A 17678-nucleotide genomic window follows, 5' to 3' on the forward strand; every position below is an offset into this window, starting at 1 on the left:
CGCTAGCAAAGGGATGCATTGACTGCCAATCACTTACCCACTCAGGACACCAAGAACCAGGTTCAGAACAAAGAAGGACCCGAAGATGACCAAGCTGACGAAATAGACCCAGGGGAGCTCGTAGCCCATAGCGTCCTGCATCTGGAAACACAAGCGAGAGCAGGGATCAGGCACCACAAACAACACCTTCATGGGCAACAAAGCGAATCATAAAATACATTTAGCACTATCCTACCAAAGAAGCCTCTGTCCCACCCTCACAAACCACAAACACAACTCACACTTGTTGGTCAACTCTTCAACCAATCCCCTCTCGTTTCAAATGTGCCAATTCTTTATGGTTTCCCATTGCATGATGTTGCCACAAATGGACCCAGCTGTTTTGTAGCTGTCTCTGCCATTTCACAAGTGTGCTTGTCTGCCATTCCCAACTTCGGTGATTGTGTCTGCCATTTCCAATTTCTGTATTGGTGCCTGCTATTCACGATGTCTGTGTTTTAAATTTCCAATCTCTGTGTTTGCTGCTTCCACAGTATGTCTGTCATTTCCTGACTCTGTGTGCTTGCCTGCCATTCCCAATGTCTCTGTCGCTCCCAATGTCTGTATTTGTGTCCACTATTCCCAATGGCTGTACTTGTGCCTGCGGTTTCCTATGTTAATCTAACTGTAGTTTCTAATGCCTCGTGTGTCTAGGGAGTTTATGTCTGCCATTGTCATTGTTTGTGTCTGCTGTTCTAAGTGTCTGTTTGTGTCTCTAGTCAGCAATGTCTCTGTCTGCACCTCTCCTTTTCAACGTCTGTGTTGGTGTTTGTGGTTCCTATAGTCTGTATTTGCTTAATGTATGTGTTTGTAGTTCCACATATGTCTGTTCCTGTCGTTTCCAGAGCGTTTGTGGCTGCCATCTTCAGTATCCATGTATATTATTCCCAATACCTATGTTTACCCAATGTCTGTGTATGTATCTGCCTGCCTTTTCTATTGGCAATGTTTTGTTGACTATTTTAGGTGTTTCCTGTTGTTTTTGTCGTTACAGTGGTATGTTTGCTGTTCCCATTTTTTTCTGCGGTTATATCTGCTCTTACAAACACATCTAGCTTGTTGTCTGCTATTCCGAAAGCCTGTGTTTCCCCGACGTCTGTGTTTGTGTCTGTAGCACCCAATGAATTTTTTCTGTCTGCCATTTTCAATATCAGAATTTGCATTTGTTGTTCCAATGGCTGTGCTGGTGTCTGTTAGACAGCTATACAAGCCTTCCTGACAGGGTGCCTGCTTGCCTGGCAAATCGGCAAATGTAGAGGGTGCTTAGAAGCCAGTATTGACTTTAATTGATGAAATCACTTGAAGCTTCCTAATGACACAGATTTTTTCTTTTTGAGTGGGAATGCAAGGGAGTTGTCAGCTGAGCTGTAACGTGTGTGCTTTTAAAGGACAGTTATGACATTTGCACTATGTACAGTCCGGGTATTAATAAAATCTATATTTTGTAAGCACTTTTTCATCCTAAACCGTTTTGAAGCTCTTGTAGCAGCCTCCCTTATAATGTGTGCAATGCTAGTTTAAAATGACATATATGTTCACAGTGCTTTCTGTCACAGACTAGGGCCTTGTAGCCCTAAACATACACAAGGCACTAGTTTCCACACTGCACCAACCAGGATGCAATTCTGTGTCTCTCTGGATACAGACACAGACCCTGCAGCGCATTAACTAATAGAGGTTTCGTAAAGTACGACAGTGCATTTCTCACTGATTAACTTAAGCTGCATTTATTTTTCATTTAAGCTGTGCACTTTTTATATGTTGTTATCTGAAAGTGAAAGACGAAAAAAGTTATAGAATATTTTGGTTTTTTCACTACGCCTTTGACCCCTCTCCGATGCTCACTAGCCCCGCCCCCTTTGCACACATCATCATACTACTTTTTAACGCACTTCGACCACTGGTGGCGTGCTGATAAGTGACAAGGCACTGATAGCTCTTTGCAGTTTGTGGGATTGAACTCCTTTTGGGCTCGCCTGACTTCTGGTTCAGTGAAAAGGAAATGGCGGTACAAGGGTAACAAACACGTCAGGGTCTGCTTCTGTATTAGTGAAGCAGGGTGCTCCGAAGGGGTTATGCTATCACCATTTATATAGCGCGAAGGTGATCTACATCTGTCTGGATGAAAACAAACTGTCCTCTGACCTTTGCAGGTGCTATCATTTCAGGGACTCGTGCACCTGTGCACTTTACAAGGGTCTATGCCATAGTACAGCACACTATAATATTAAAGAGCATAGTACAACGTTAATCAGCTTAAAAAATAGCGCACATAAAAATTAAACACCCTAAAATTTAAATCGAGACAATCAGGCAGCTCACTGGACTGGACATTTCAGAGATATGAAGATAGCATATGTTGACATATTCCATAACATACAACTATCTTTAGTCTCAGCACATAGCCGAGATTCAGCTTCTCCTCTTCCACAGCTTGATAAATGGAGTACCACTGAGCTGGGCTTCAGCACCCCCTATTTCCAGCTCTTGCAGGCGTGCAGCTGAGGTGGTGTAGAAGCAACCTGTTATTATACACCGTGGACTGACGACTCTCCAGCATGACTCTGTTACATGATTCAAGTGTCAATCACAAACTACCGACCCTACCACATGATTCCTCCCCCCTCACAAAAGGCCTGATTACAGACTGCCGACTCTACAGCAAGACCCTGCCACCTCACTCAAGCCCTGATTACAGGCTGCGGACTCTATAGTAAGACCCCGCAAGCCCCAATCACAGCCTACTGACTCTACAACGTGGTTTATCCCCTCACTCAAGCCCTGATTACAGACTGCCAACTTTACAGCAAGACTCTGCCACCTCACTCAAGCCCTGATTACAGGCTGCGGACTCTATAGTAAGACCCCGCAACCTGACGCAAGCCAGAATCACAGCCTACTGACTCTACAACGTGGTTTATCCCCTCACTCAAGCCCTGATTACAGGCTGCGGCCTCTATAGTAAGACCCCGCAAGCCCCAATCACAGCCTACTGACTCTACAACGTGGTTTATCCCCTCACTCAAGCCCTGATTACAGGCTGCGGACTCTATAGTAAGACCCCGCAACCTGACGCAAGCCAGAATCACAGCCTACTGACTCTCCAACGTGGTTTATCCCCTCACTCAAGCCCTGATTACAGACTGCCAACTTTACAGCAAGACTCTGCCACCTCACTCAAGCCCTGATTACAGGCTGCGGACTCTATAGTAAGACCCTGCAACCTGACGCAAGCCAGAATCACAGCCTACTGACTCTACAACGTGGTTTATCCCCTCACTCAAGCCCTGATTACAGGCTGCGGACTCTATAGTAAGACCCCGCAACCTGACGCAAGCCCCAATCACAGCCTACTGACTCTCCAACGTGGTTTATCCCCTCACTCAAGCCCTGATTACAGACTGCCGACTTTACAGCAAGACTCTGCCACCTCACTCAAGCCCTGATTACAGGCTGCAAACTCTATAGTAAGACCCCGCAACCTGACGCAAGCCCCAATCACAGCCTACTGACTCTACAACGTGTTATATCCCTGATTACAGACTGCTGACTCTACAATTTAGTCTCTCCCCCTCACTCAAGCCCTGATTACAGACTGCTGACTCGACAGCATGACCTGTCCACCTGACTTTTGCTCCAATCACAGTCCGCCGACTCTACGACTTAATCTCTCCCCATCACTCAAATCCAGACTACAGACTGCTGACTCTACAGCAGGACCGCACCAGCTGACTCAAGGCCCAATCATAAACTGCTGTCTCTAGAACATGATCTTTTCCCCTTACTCAAACCCAGATTACAGACTGCCGACTCTACAGCAGAACCTTGCTATTTGACTCACGGCCAATCACAGAATGCAGACTCTACAACATGGTTTAGCTGTCTCTCTCAAAACCCTGATTACAGACTGAAGACTCTCCAAGAGGACCTTTCCACCCAACTCAAGCCCAATCACAGGATGCTTACCCTACAGTTTAGGACCTCAGTTAGAGTTCAGCGGAAGGAGTATGTACCATCTGCATGGCGGAGCAGTTTATTACCGCCATGCCGAGGGTAGTCTGTCCACCAAATTTAGAGATATGTCCGCGAGCTTAGCAGGCATCTTTTGCACTGGCAGGAGTGGCCGTCATGGCAGTTCCGGTCAGTGAACCTCAAGTTTGACAGATGGCTCCGCCAACATGACAGAGCCGTACATCAAACCTTCAATATTTCTATTATTGTCGAAATCAAAACCCCAAAGCTGTTTTAAAAAAAAAATACAAAACATAATGAGCCCCTCGCCATTGGAAATTCCTCCCCCTGTGTGAGGGTCATTTAGAAGTTTTCACTGATCTTTAGCCCCAGGTTTTGGCGGTGATGGAAAGTGAAAACTGGTCATTCGACAGCTCAGTCTAAATCGGGAGGTCAAATGGCAAAACCTCCGATAGCCCTTACTGTCGGATTCATCTCTGCCACTGACATACTGCAGTTCCGTCCGACTCTAAATGAGGTGGGCAGAACTTCAGTTTGGCAAAGAGAGTATTAAATTGCTTTTGAGATGAAGTATCCTCTTTGCCAAACTCTGAATTGGACCGTCTCTCTTCCTTACTCAAACCAAGATCACAGAGTGCCAACTCTACATCATGGCCTCAGCTCCTCCCTCAATACCCGACCACCATCTGCCTCTCAGGTTTCTCCTCCAGGGAAACCTGTCCCTATTTGACCAACAAAGAAACTGACCAATGTCTTTCGAGCCTCATCGCTTCTTCCGTGAGTCTCTGATTGGCAACTGAAGCCATCTAAACCTCCTAACTTTGCACTTGTGTTTTTGCTTCAAGCCAGCATGATGGCAATGTCCAGTGAATTATTCACAAAGCCTCTTCGTCCTCACACTTGTTCATCAATCTCTCCACAGGCTCATAAGAATACATTTTAAGTATTTATTGCTTGACAGCACACAAATTGCTGTTGGGCAGCTCTGAAACCAATAGTCATTGTTATTATCAAAATCAATCTCATGTAATTTATTGACCTCAGAAGGATGGAAGATTTACTTGAATTTGTCAATCTGCAAACTTGTGGGACACCATCAGACTAGAGGAAAAACAGTTCTCTGTGCCTAGTCCATACTTGCTAACAAATTGATGATGTCAGCTAAGGCTCTGAGCAGCACTTTGACATCATACCCTGGATGGCCCCTCTACTTTCCAAATTTCACAATGATTACAGTAGTAAATGCTTACCTCACTGAGCTCTCGTTCCAACAGGCACTGCTCCCACCTTAGTTTATTCATACCTAGCGGGAGCGTCGCCCCACTGCTCTCAGAGAAGTGAAAAGGGAAAAATAAAATGGTAATGATGTTATTATCATTTTATTTTCAGTACGGGCTATGGGGACAGGTTAGGATGGGGCGAGGCTGGTGTCACAGGGAGGAGTAGTAGTTTGTGCACCATAAGTGCACAAGACGGTTTGGACGGCCGTCTATGGCCGGCCAAACTGTCATGTGCACTTAGCATTTCTCTACCTGGCTGTGTTGCACAGCCAGGTGGAGAACAGTCCCATGGCTCTGAGGCACTGTCTGAGCATAAATGTGCAGAAAAAACCACTAAGTATTATTACAATATATTTATTTAGTCATTTAAAGGAACAATCATTAGATGGTCAAGAAGGTAGGGAAAATGTTCTAGGGAACGTGTAAGGAGTGCTCAAGTGTATATATAGGAGTCCAGAGAGCTCAAAGTGTGTAGAAAAGTAAAGGGCATATATTTACAAGACTGTACAAAACTGATAATCAATAAACAATTAGATGCAACCTGGCCACATGCAAATTATTCATTTGAATTTGTAAGGAGAGTTTCCTTAAGGCTGTAAACAGGGGTAATGGGGAAGGGGAAATTGGTCCAGGTGCGGTAGGGGGTAGCGTTAACGTTTCGATCCGGCTTATCTGCAAAAGAGGGACTTTAATACCTCAGCTATGCGGATCTTCCTCAGGACAAGGGGACGGGTGAAGTGACCCTCATCACTCTTGCAATACTCAATTGGAGTCCAAAACCTGGTTACACCAATGCCCGTAACGTGGCAAGGGCCAGCTAATGACAATTCCCGTTATTCAGTAGATCTAGACCATGGCGGTGGTTCCCAGACCATCCATGGAACGTAATATTCAGATCCGTATTTGTGGCAAAAGTTGGCTGAATGAATCAGATAATCCAGGGCACAGCGTGATTTTTACAACTGGAGACGATCTGATCGACGTCCTTACTCCATCAGTTTGGGCACTACCGCCATGGTCTATATCTACTGAATAACGGGAATTATCCTTAGCTGGCCCTTGCCACGTTACGGGCATTGGTGTAACCAGGTTTTGGACTCCAATTGAGCATTGCAAAAGTGATGAGGGTCACTTCACCCGTCCCCTTGTCCTGAGGAAGATCCGCATAGCTGAGGTATTAAAGTCCCTCTTTTGACGATAAGCCGGATCGAAAAGTCAACGCTACCCCCTGGACCAATTTCCTCTTCCCCATTTCCCCCGTTTGCAGCCTTAAGGAAACACTCCTTACAAATTCAAATGACTAATTTGCATGTGGCATCTGTTTATTGATTATCAGTTTTTTACAGTCTTGTAAATATATGCCCTTTACTTTATAACACACTTTGAGCTCTTTTGACTCCTATATATACACTTGAGCACTCCTTCTTACACGTTCCCTAGAACATTTTCCTACCTTCTTGACCCTCTAATGATTGTTCCTTTAAATGACTAAATAAATAAATTGTAATAATACTTAGTGTTTTTTTCTGCACATTTATTTTCACGATTTACAGACGTTTGGGAGCTGATTAATGTAAGCTCAAATACATTGTTAATTCTGTTAATCTAACTCTTCCTTGAATAATTGGTCCAGGACCATTGTTTCTTTATAATAACCGATACCCAGGTCCAGGGACCTGTTGGGAATACCCCATTGTTTATAATGGCACTGTCTGAGCAGCAAACAGGCCTCTCAGACCAATCACGATACTGCTGTCATGCTGGTGACAGCAGCGTTGTGATTGGCTTAGGGGAGTCTGTATGCTGCCGGGAGCCAGAAAGAGTAGAGGATGGAGGAGAAGCTCCAACAGTAATCAGGTAAGTGATTTAAAATAAAAAAAATAGCCTCCTCCACCCCACCCCACCACCCCTGCTCCGTAGCAGCTGCCACTGGACATTCCCCGTGTTCAGAGTAACACAAAACAAGTGCTAGTGGGCTCAGCCAAGCTGGCTGCCGTCAGTGCTCAATGATTATTAAAAGTCGGAGAGAAAAACAAAATAGCGGATCTACAGGACGAGATTCATCTCGCCTCTAAAATATATGGAGCGCGGCCATGCAGCAATGTTTATGAAAAGTGCTGAGATGTGTAGTGTGCTATTAATGTTCAATGCAATGTACTTTCCATTTTACGAAGTGTTGGCTTGAAAAGCTACTGTCTGGAGCAAAGGTAAATACTGGGTAATATCTGCTACTACTCAGAGCAGTCTTTATTTCCGAAAGTTTGCAGAGTTTTCATACATGTTGCTATGTAACTGGGAATCAACAGAATCTTAATGGTCAAAATGGCTTGGTATGTGTTACTTTCCAAAACCATGGAGAAGGGTCTTTGGGGAGCGTGAGAATTGAATAGTAGAACTGTTTGAACTGCCAGCCTACTAAAAACTATAAACTCAATCAAACATTTGTAGAGCAAGCTACTCACCTGTGAGGGTCTCAAGGCGCTAATGGGGGGGGGGGGGGCTGCTACTGTTCGAACAGCCAGGTCTTGAGAAGCCTCCTGAAGATCAACAGGTCCTGGGTCTGTCGCAGGTAGATGGGGGAGGGTGTTCCAAGTCTTGGCGGCGAGGTGAGAGAAGGATCTGCCGCCGGTGGTCGTTCGGTGGATGTGTGGGACGGTGGCGAGGACGAGGTCAGCAGAGCGAAGCTGGCGGTTGGGGGTGTAGAAGGTAAGTCGTTTGTTGAGGTATGCTGGTCTGGTGTTGTGGAGTGCTTTGTAGGCGTGGATGAGGAGCTTGAAGGTGATCCTCTTGTTGACGGGGAGCCAGTGCAGGTTCCTCAGGTGGGCAGTGATGTGGCTGTGGCGGGGGATGTCGAGGATGAGGCGTGCGGAGGTGTTCTGTATGCGTTGAAGTCTCTTCTGGAGTTTAGCTGTGGTTCTCGCGTAGAGGGCGTTGCCGTAGTCCAGCCTGCTGGTGAACGAGGGCCTGGGTGACCGTCCTTCTGGTTCCGGTGGGGATCCATCTGTAGATCTTGCGAAGCATACGGAGGGTGTTGAAGCAGGAGGAGGAGACGGTGTTGATTTGCTGGTTCATTGACAGAGATGAGTCCAGGATGACCCCCAGGTTGCGTGCGTGGTTGGTGGGTGTCGGCGCAGCTCCCAGCGAGGCCGGCCACCAGGAGTCGTCCTAGGTGGAGGGGTTGGAGCCGAGGATGAGGACCTCCGTCTTGTGCGAGTTCAGTTTCAGGCGACTGTTCTTCATCCATTCAGCGACGGCCTTCATTCCACCATGGACGTTGGTTTTGGCGGTGGCGGGGTCTTTGGTGAGGGAGAGGATCAGCAGGGTGTCGTCGGCGTATGAGATGATGATGAGGTTGTGTGATCAGACGATGTTGGCGAGCGGTGTCATGTAGAGGTTGAAGAGGGTCGGGCTGAGGGATGATCCTTGTGGTACGCTGCAGGTGATATTGGCGGCTTCGGATCGGAATGGTGGGAGGCGGACTCTCTGGGTTCTGCTGGAGAGGAAGGAGGTGATCCAGTCCAAGGCTTTGTCGCAGATCCCTGCGTTGTAGAGGCGTGTGCGTAGGGTGTGGTGGCAGACGGTGTCAAAGGCGGCCGAGAGGTCTAGGAGGATGAGGGCCACGGTTTTGCCATTGTCCAGCAGGGTCCTGATGTCGTCGGTGGCGGCGATGACAGCGGTTTCAGTGCTGTGGGTGCTGCGGAATCCGGATTGGGCCGAGTCCAATGTGTTGTTCTCTTCGAGGAAGCGGGACAGTTGTCTGTTGACGATCTTCTTGATGACTTTTGCCAGGAACGGGAGCAGGGAGATGGTCCAGAAGTTTCTGAGGTCCTTTGGGTCTGCCTTGGGTTTCTTGAGTAGGGCGTTGATCGCTGCGTGTTTCCGAATGAGCTGCTGAAGATATTTCGGAGTTGGGGTGCGATGATGGAGCTCGCTTTGTTGAAAATGTGGTGGGGGCAGGGGTCTGACGGTGATCCGGAGTGGATGGTGTTCATGGTTTTGATGGTGTCTTCGTCGTTGACGTGGTTCCAGGAGATCAGGAGGCTGGTGTGGCTGGGGGGCGGTGAGTCTACGGTGTCAGCAGCTGTCGGTGGGGTGTGGATGTTGAAGCTGTCATGGATGTCTATGTTCTTGCGGTGGAAGAAGGTGGCTAGAGAGTCGCAGAGGTCTTGTGACGGTGGGATGTCGTTGGAGCTGGGGTTGGCAAGTTTCTTCATGATGTTGAAAAGCTCTTTGCTGTTGTGTGTGTTGTTGTCAATGCGTTCCTGGAAGGAGGTCCTTTTGACGGTTCGAATGAGATGGTGGTGTCTTAAGCTGGCGTTCTTGAGGGCTGCATGGTTGTCCGGTGTTTGCTCGTGGCGCCATTTCTTCTCTAGTCTTCGGCAGGTCTGCTTGGATGCCTGGAGGTCAGCGGTGAATCAGATGGCCCTTCTTTCGGTGCGTCTGTTTGAGGATTTCTTGATCGGGCGAGAGTGTTGGCGCAGACGGCGATCCATTCCTTGAGGTTGCAGGCGGCTGTGTCGGGGTCGGTGTGGTCGATTGGTGAGTCTCAGGCAAGGGTGGTGATTAGCTGGTCTTCGGTGACCTTGTTCCAGCTGCGGTGGGGGATTCTTTGCTGGTGGTTTTCTCGAAGGAGAAGTGGATGCAGCGGTGGTCGGTCCAATGGAGTTCGGTGGTGTTGCTGAAGGTGACGTGGCTGCTAGCGGAGAAAATGGGGTTGAGCGTGTGTCCGACGGAATGTGTGGGTGTCGTGACGAGCTGTTTGAGACCGAGGTTGGCGAGGTTGTCCAGCAGAGTGGTGGAGTTGCTGTCGTTGGCGTTCTCGAGGTGGAAGTTCAGGTCTCTGAGAAGAATGTAGTCTGTGGAGGCCAAGGCGTGCAGGCTGACGACGTCTGTGATGGAGTCGCTGAACTGTGTCCGGCGTACGGGGGGTCTGTACAAGAGGGTTCCTCTGAGGGTGGTGTTGGGATCGATGTGGATCTGGAAGTGCAGGTGTTCGGGGGTGCTGAGGGGGTCTTCGGTGTTGGTCGAGATTCTGAGGGTGTTTCTGTGGACGATGGCGATTCCTCCTCCCGGTCTGTTGGTGCGGTCCCTGCGGGTGATCTTGTAGCCATCCGGGTTGGCTATAGCAACGTCAGGTGCCGATGAGGTGTTCATCCAGGTCTCCGGCAGGAAAGCGATGTCCGGGGAGGATGAGTTGAGCAGGTCCCAGAGTTCAACGGCATGCCTGTGGACGGAGCGGGTGTTGAGCAGTATGCATCTGAGATGGTTGTGGCCTGCCTCGGTGGGGGGGCAGGACGTGCTGGTGCATGCTGGCTGGTGAAGCTGCAGTTTTGGCAGGTGAAAGGTCCGTGGGTGCGCTTCGGGGTGGCCTGGAAGCAGGTGGTAGATCAGCCGGCGTTGAGTGCGTGGAGGAGGTTGGCGTCATAGCGGGAACTGGTTGTCTAGGCGCTCGCGGGGGCCAGGGGGTTTGGCACTGGGCACGGTCCAGGCGCGGACGGGCGCAGACGGCCTTGCCTTTGGCACGGCCGCTATACGAAGGGGAGGTGGGAGGGAGGAGCAGCTGGGAGGCCGGAGTGGGACGAATAGGTGAGCGAGGGGGGTGGGACAGCAGGGGACGCAGCGGCGGGAAGGGGAAAGGAAGGCTGGAATGTAGGGGCTAAGAGAGAAAACAGGCAGGAAAAGAGCAGAATACAAAAACAAGGAATATAACAGTGGAACCAGATTACAATAGGGCTATAGCAGTGGGTACAGAATACTAAAAACGGGGTCACAGTAGCAGAAGGCAGAATACCACACAATGGAATGCAACAGCAGAAAAAATAGCATAGACCACAATACAGCAGAAAGGAATATAACAGCAGACAAATACACCGCAATACAACAGAATGGAATACAATAACAGACAAATAACAGGCAACGGGAATAGAGCGAGCAGACAGATACTTACGGTTCACCACTGGCCACCAGCGATGAGGCGCAGGCAGGGGCCTACGGGGGGAAGAGGGCCTCGAACTTGTGGCAGCAGCGACCAGGGACACGGGCACAGAACGGTGGAGCTGTGCGGCGTGGTGAGCGACCTGCCTGGAACAGGGTCAAGGGTCGCTCTCTTCACTGCGCAGCGGCCGCCTTAAGAAGGGGAGGTGGGAGGGAGGAGCAGCTGGGAGGCGGGAGCGGGACAAATGGGTGAGTGAGGGGGGCATGGCCGCAAGGGACGCAGCAGCAGGAAGGGGAAAGGAAGGCTGGAATGCAGGGGCTAGGAGAGAAAACGGGCAGGAAAAGAGCAGACTACAAACTGAGTGCCTCTCTCTCACATTTCATGATTCATCACACTTTTAAGTGCTGCATCCCATAACATGATAACCGCACCTTGGTGGTCCTCACGCATGACATGGAATCACCTGCCACATAGAATCCCAACAAAGATGACACACTTCAAACTGCACACACTCAACAGGTCATAGCGTTCTACCCATGTAGGTAAGCGCTTCAGCCCACACGTAGGGGTACTAAGTTCTATATAAATGTTGCAATATAATGCCTGGCATGGTAAAGCAAGCAATCTATATTCTTTACATACCCACTTTATCACCTTTTTTCACTGTACTCGCTGTTGTATCAGAGAATTCCATTGCTCACTATCTCATTGCCAGAACTCTCTCAACTGACCACCATCTTTAACCTTTTTATGACATCACTTAGACACAACCTTACCCTAAAATGCCACATTACTCCCTCCCAAACACCTCTCTACCTTAAAGCTCACCATATCCAGGTGGGCCTGTACCTAGCGCCTTGGAACACTCCTTTTATTGTGCAAGAATGCTAAATAGCATAACTTCCAAGCCAAGTAAGACCAGAAGGGGCAATGACTTCCAGGAGCGGCTCCTCCATTAGAGCAGAGGAGGGTTGCCCCACTAAGAAAAGACCTAAAGTTGAAACATAAAATGGTAATAAAGTTTATTTATTACCATTTTATTTTTCACCAAACCATTCCCAACTGAGTGTGAAGACAGGGCGGGCCATTGCTGCTGAGCGGCAGCAGCGAGCTGTGCACTTAAGTTTAAAGTGTGCATGTCATTTTGGCCGCCTGTCTTGCGATAGCCGGCCAGACGTGCATTATAAACCTCTCTAACCCAGTTGTCTAAGACAGCTGAGTTAGAGAAAGCACAGGATTCCAATGCTCTTAAGAGCGCTGAGAGAGGCCGCTTCCTCCAATCCTGGCACTACTTTCATGATGGTTAACAGCATTAGCGCAGCAGCAGGATTGATTAGGGAAGTTGGCTGGGTCATTCGTTGGAACCTCGAGGAGAGAAGATTGCAACACCCGAGCGAAAAGGACATGGTGCGGCCCACCCCAACACTCTCCGTATACGCTAGCTGCCACTGATGCATTCTAAGAATAATAAAATATAATTTTTATCTAGCGCTTCATGCCAAACATCGTCAGTTATTAAGCGCTAGAAATAAATGACTGCTTCCCAGTTTAATAGTAGTCCGTTTGCTAACCTTGAATGGATGAAAGGTGGAGTCAGCCACTCAAGTCGGGATTCAGATTGCCGGCTCTACAGCATGACCCAACCACCTACTCAAAACCCAGTCCCAGACTCCCAACTCTACAACATGGTCTCTCCTCCATGAGCTTGCGGCTTTGAGTTTTCTGCAGATGTCAGCTGCAAGTGTTTAACTCACAGAGACATTTTGCTGTCTAGACGCTGCTACCGTGCCATGTTCAGGTGGCGGAAGTAGTTTAGAGAACTGTACAGTAGTTACTACACACACAATAACCATTATAACTCTTCAAATGTTCATTCCAAGGTACCTATTAAGACTGCAAAATATCACCGGCAGATGCTATAATATCTAACAGGGAAGAGTTCACACAGGTGCTGAGTCAATGATACAAAAGGTGACTGCTTGCAGCCTTAATTAGGTACAGGTTAAAATCCGTATTGGTAAAGCGCAAACTACTCACCCTTATGGGTCTCAAGTCGCTGGGGGCCATCGTGGAAATTAAGTGAGTGCTGAGCTGAGCTGAGCTGCCGCCAGAACCAGGGATCGAACCGTGAACCGTGAACCGTGAACCCTGTGCTCTGAAGTCAGCTGCCCTGGCCGCTGCACCACACCTCTCCAGAAAGCCCAAGCTAAAAAACATAGGCCATAATCGTCCATCCCATCCACTGGGGGTCCGACCCCAAATCACAAGGGCAGCTGTAGCCACTGCTAGGAAAAGTATTTTCCGAGCCACATTTCTTTATCTTAATAATAATAATATCTTTATTGTTTATGGTTAGTTAAAACCTTTACAACATACAATGCAATAAAAAACAATCCATGTTATAAAGCAGATAATCTTAGATGGTATAAAGGTCATTTAAAAGTGAATAAAACCCAAATACAAAATTGATTTTCAAGTGCCTTCCAATTCTAGCAGCAGTCGAATTACTTCTAACTGGTTTAAGAAGGAGCTTACAAGTAGCAGCTAATAGTTCTTTGGACTGGGCCACCTGGGGTGGGGTGTGGGGGGGGGGGGGCACCTGAGGGGCTAAATCTTTTATATGCGAGATGGGTACATTTCGTCAATTGGATGTTTAGGGCTGTGTTTTCTGAGTTAAGTGCTGCTGACAGGTTCTAACTCCCAGCCTATTCCACTCAGTCTGGAGACTTCTCTTACACTCGTCCAACATGGCGGGGCGAATGCACAGAACTTGCTCAAGGGGTTCATCAGCCTCGCCGCAGCCCCTGCGTTTGATTGCTTCCATTGGGCAGCGCCAGAGGGCTAGGTGCTTCAAAAAAAGCCCATCACCCAGTCTGAGGTCCACGAATCTTAGTTTGAAGTGATTGGAATAGGTACAGGCATGGTATGAGGATGGAGAGGCCGGTGAGTACGAATTAATAACCACCCTTGCATGCTTGCGTTTAGCTAAGATTGCTCCATCTGCATGGTAGCACCAGAGCGGGGACGTTTTTTAATACTTCATTTAAATGCTGATTGACTTGGGTTTAGATCCCACAGTTCGTTCACGGACAATAGCTGCACACTATCATTTAAGAACACACCGTGTGGCCCAGATGGCCTGCTGGAGCTGATGTCGGACCACAACAGAGAGCCAGCTCTGGCCCTTCTCAGCTTGTGACATGGATTAAGAAAGGCACCGGCACCTCCTGCTGGGTGGTCGCAGAGACCAAGTTCCAATCTGGTCTGTGCAGCGGATGAAGACTTCGTCAACTGCAAGACACGTTTATACAGATTCTTGTTGTGCGTTTGTGCAATGCGTTGCGGTGCTTGCCCAGAACCATTTCGGAGCTACATGCAAAATTATATTTTGCTGTTTGGTCACTCTGTTGCCCTAGAAACAAGGACACTTTTGTGACTATTTGTTGCAATGCGGCTCTCTCTGGTGGTCATTGGAGACGATTGCCTATAATGGCCTTAAAGTAGCACTCACGGAAAACACTACCAAGGCAAAGCTTGGACAGAGCCAGCCTGTCAATAGAATAGGATACCATCAAACCGGGCATCCACTCCTCTTTTCCAACCAAAAACCTGACCTTGATGGAGCGGAAAGGAGGTAAATACTTTGTGAATATGGCATGTGTACAGATTTAAGAAATATTATTTGCCATTGGGTCACCTGGACCTATGTGTATAAAATGTAACAAGCATTGGCAAAATGAATAGGTTTGATGATCACACATGTGCACAGACAAGAGCAATAAAAAAAACGTGTACTCCAGTGCACACCAATAATAAAAAAAGACTGCTTTGAATATACAATATATCGATGAGATAAAGAAATAAATGTGAGATGACATCGCATTTTTCAGACGCAATATAGCCTCTCGTGCATTCCAATATAGGCGGAAGGACACTGTTATATCTGCTGCTCAGCCTGTGTGTCTGTGGAGTGGAATGTTGCTGAGAGAGCTGGTTAGGGAATGTTGGATGAGAGAGGTGTCAGTTGGAGTGAGGGCTGAGCAGCAGGGAGGCTGCTCCTGGTGGGGCTCTGCATAAGATCTTGACTTGAAATAAATCTATATAAAGAAACTACATGGAATGGACCTACATTATTTACAACAGATACACTAGAAAACCAATGGAAAATGTTCTATGTTCTAACATTATTTGCAATTAAACACAAGATGTTCGGTAAAAAAAAACATTACTACCTATTGTAATTATTCACATCTCTCTCCTGCCCTGGAAACTATTGGTTTTTCCTTTATTGTTGTTTCTCGTTTTTTTAGTACGATTTTAATTGTCGCATTTATTCATTGTGACTGGGTTTATTAGGCTTCATTGATCTGCATTGTTGTTCTGCACTTAGGTTATCCTCTGAAGGGAAGAACATTAGCCGCGCTGCCATCAATAACTTCAAGCGCCTCCGCCCCCACGCAAGATTGGGCAGGTCCGATGGCGACCAACAAGAGAGCAGCCTGTGTGACTCCAGCTTTTACAGTCCGTCGTTTATGTAATTACTTTTAATACCATCTCTAAAACACCCCTTTTAATCTAAACACACGTTTCTGGTGATTCCATTGTTTTGAGTGTTTGAGCATGTATTGAAAGTATTTTCACCAGTGAGGGAAAAGGAGTTCTTACCACTTTCATAAACAAGACATTGCCCCATCCTAAGTCAGCCTGTAGATGTCCCACAGAAGAAACGGCATTTACAACGCGGGCGGAACCATGCACTCCTTTACCCCGCAAACATTGCCACGCTTTCCTTAACCACACATATGCCTTTAGCACCTAATGCATGGTAAAGGCAGTCAGCACTCTAGATACAGAGAAGATGGGCGGGGAGAATGGACGGAGGAACAGGAAGGATTGCGACAGGAAGGATCGGGACGCGGCTTGGAAAGTGGGGTTGGAGGCTGGGTTTTAGGGCTCAGGGCGGGGGTTACGGGTCATTTTTAGGGCTAGGCACCAGTTTTAGGGTTCAGGGCGAGGGGCTGGGGTTGTTTTTAGGGGTGGGGGCTGGGTTTCAGGGTACAGAGCGGGTGGTTGGGGTAGTTTTTAGTACTGGTAGCCAGTTTTAAGGCTCAGGGCAGGGGGATGGGGTGGGGTATTTTTTAGTGCAGGGTGACAGGTGTTAGGGCTCAGGACAGTTTTTAGGGATAGAGGCCAGTTTTAGGGTTCAGGGTAGGGGACCCGGGGCCGGGGTAGATTTTGGGGCCGGGTTTTAAGGTTCAGGGCAGCGGTCTGAGTAGTTTTTAGGGTTGGGGCAGGGTGGTTTGCAGGGCTTGGGGCCGGGTTTTAGGGCTAAGGGCGGGGGAGGGGGCTGGAGTGTGATTTTTACCATGCATCTACCTTTACAACTAATTTTGTTGTAAAGGCATGCGTGGTAAAGGCATATGTGTGTTAAAGAAGCGGTCATGGCATTCAAAATAATCGCATGCGTGGTTCTGTCATACAGCAGGTGGAGGGACATAGCTTCACTGTGCCCGGCTCCCTTGCCACCACTCCCAGACAGAAAGGCGTGTTACCTCCAGATGACATCACACCAGCCCAGGGCAAAAATGAAGGATGCTGAAGCTACATCTGTTTATGGTGTGCAAAGATGGGGCCTTGATGGTCCAACAGCGAAACTGAAGACAGCGGAGCGTTAGAGGTGAGGTCTATTGACGACTTTGGAACCATTGGGGATGTAATGCCTACTGGCTATGATGACGACATATAAAATAGACCCAAGCCCGGAACACTGGCTATGTGCATGGATTTGGTATTACAGGACCGGTTCTGTGAAGGCATACTGTGCCCACATGAAAACCAGGTGCATGCTGGGCAGTTTGTGTGTGGGGTATACATGTGCTACTGGGATCATCTCAGGAAAACCTGCAAAAGGGTTGTATGACCCGAGAGACTATATCTTCTGTCAGGGAGGAGGGCACAGAGGACCGCTATCTCTGTGTAGAGAACACACGGCTTCTCCTAAACCCAGTGTACACTCATCTCCAGTGGTCTTTGACAGCACCAGGTGGAAATGTCGGGGTGGGCAGCAAAACGGTAATTGGGGCCATTTTCTGAGTCACCTGGCTGTAATTATTTTACTACTAGACATTTCCAACCAGCGGATAACAGATATCCTCACAGGTGGACATTTTTAGGTCTTGCCTACAGGCATCTTTGAAGACCGACTGTGTATAACATCAACACTTATAGTGGCCTTTGGTTCAGTCTATTGCTTATCATTTGTAAGCGTTTGTTTCTCATTTGCTTGCTGCTTATTTGATGGCTTTCTTTCATCACCTTATGTTCTCTGCCCTGAATCACAGCACCTTTATCATCCTTTTGAATGGATGATTTATATCCTTCCACGGTTTACATCAGGGAACTACATTTTACATTTTCTTTGAGCATTCTATGGGCGTGCACGTTTTTTTGCT

At 48.0% G+C, this 17678-nt stretch overlaps 1 protein-coding gene across 1 annotated transcript in view; it reads right to left on the reverse strand.

The window, feature by feature from the left end:
• CACNA1C (calcium voltage-gated channel subunit alpha1 C) overlaps positions 1-17678 on the reverse strand; it is a 2189932-nt gene that overhangs the window by 825079 nt on the left and 1347175 nt on the right. The window contains exon 8 of the mRNA XM_085652198.1: positions 38-141. Within this exon, the coding sequence (XP_085508324.1) occupies positions 38-141 (104 nt within the window). The remainder of the gene's footprint in view (positions 1-37; positions 142-17678) is intronic.

Source organism: Triturus cristatus, chromosome 4_1, assembly GCF_964204655.1.
Source record: "Triturus cristatus chromosome 4_1, aTriCri1.1, whole genome shotgun sequence".
Classification (NCBI taxonomy): Eukaryota; Metazoa; Chordata; class Amphibia; order Caudata; family Salamandridae; genus Triturus; species Triturus cristatus.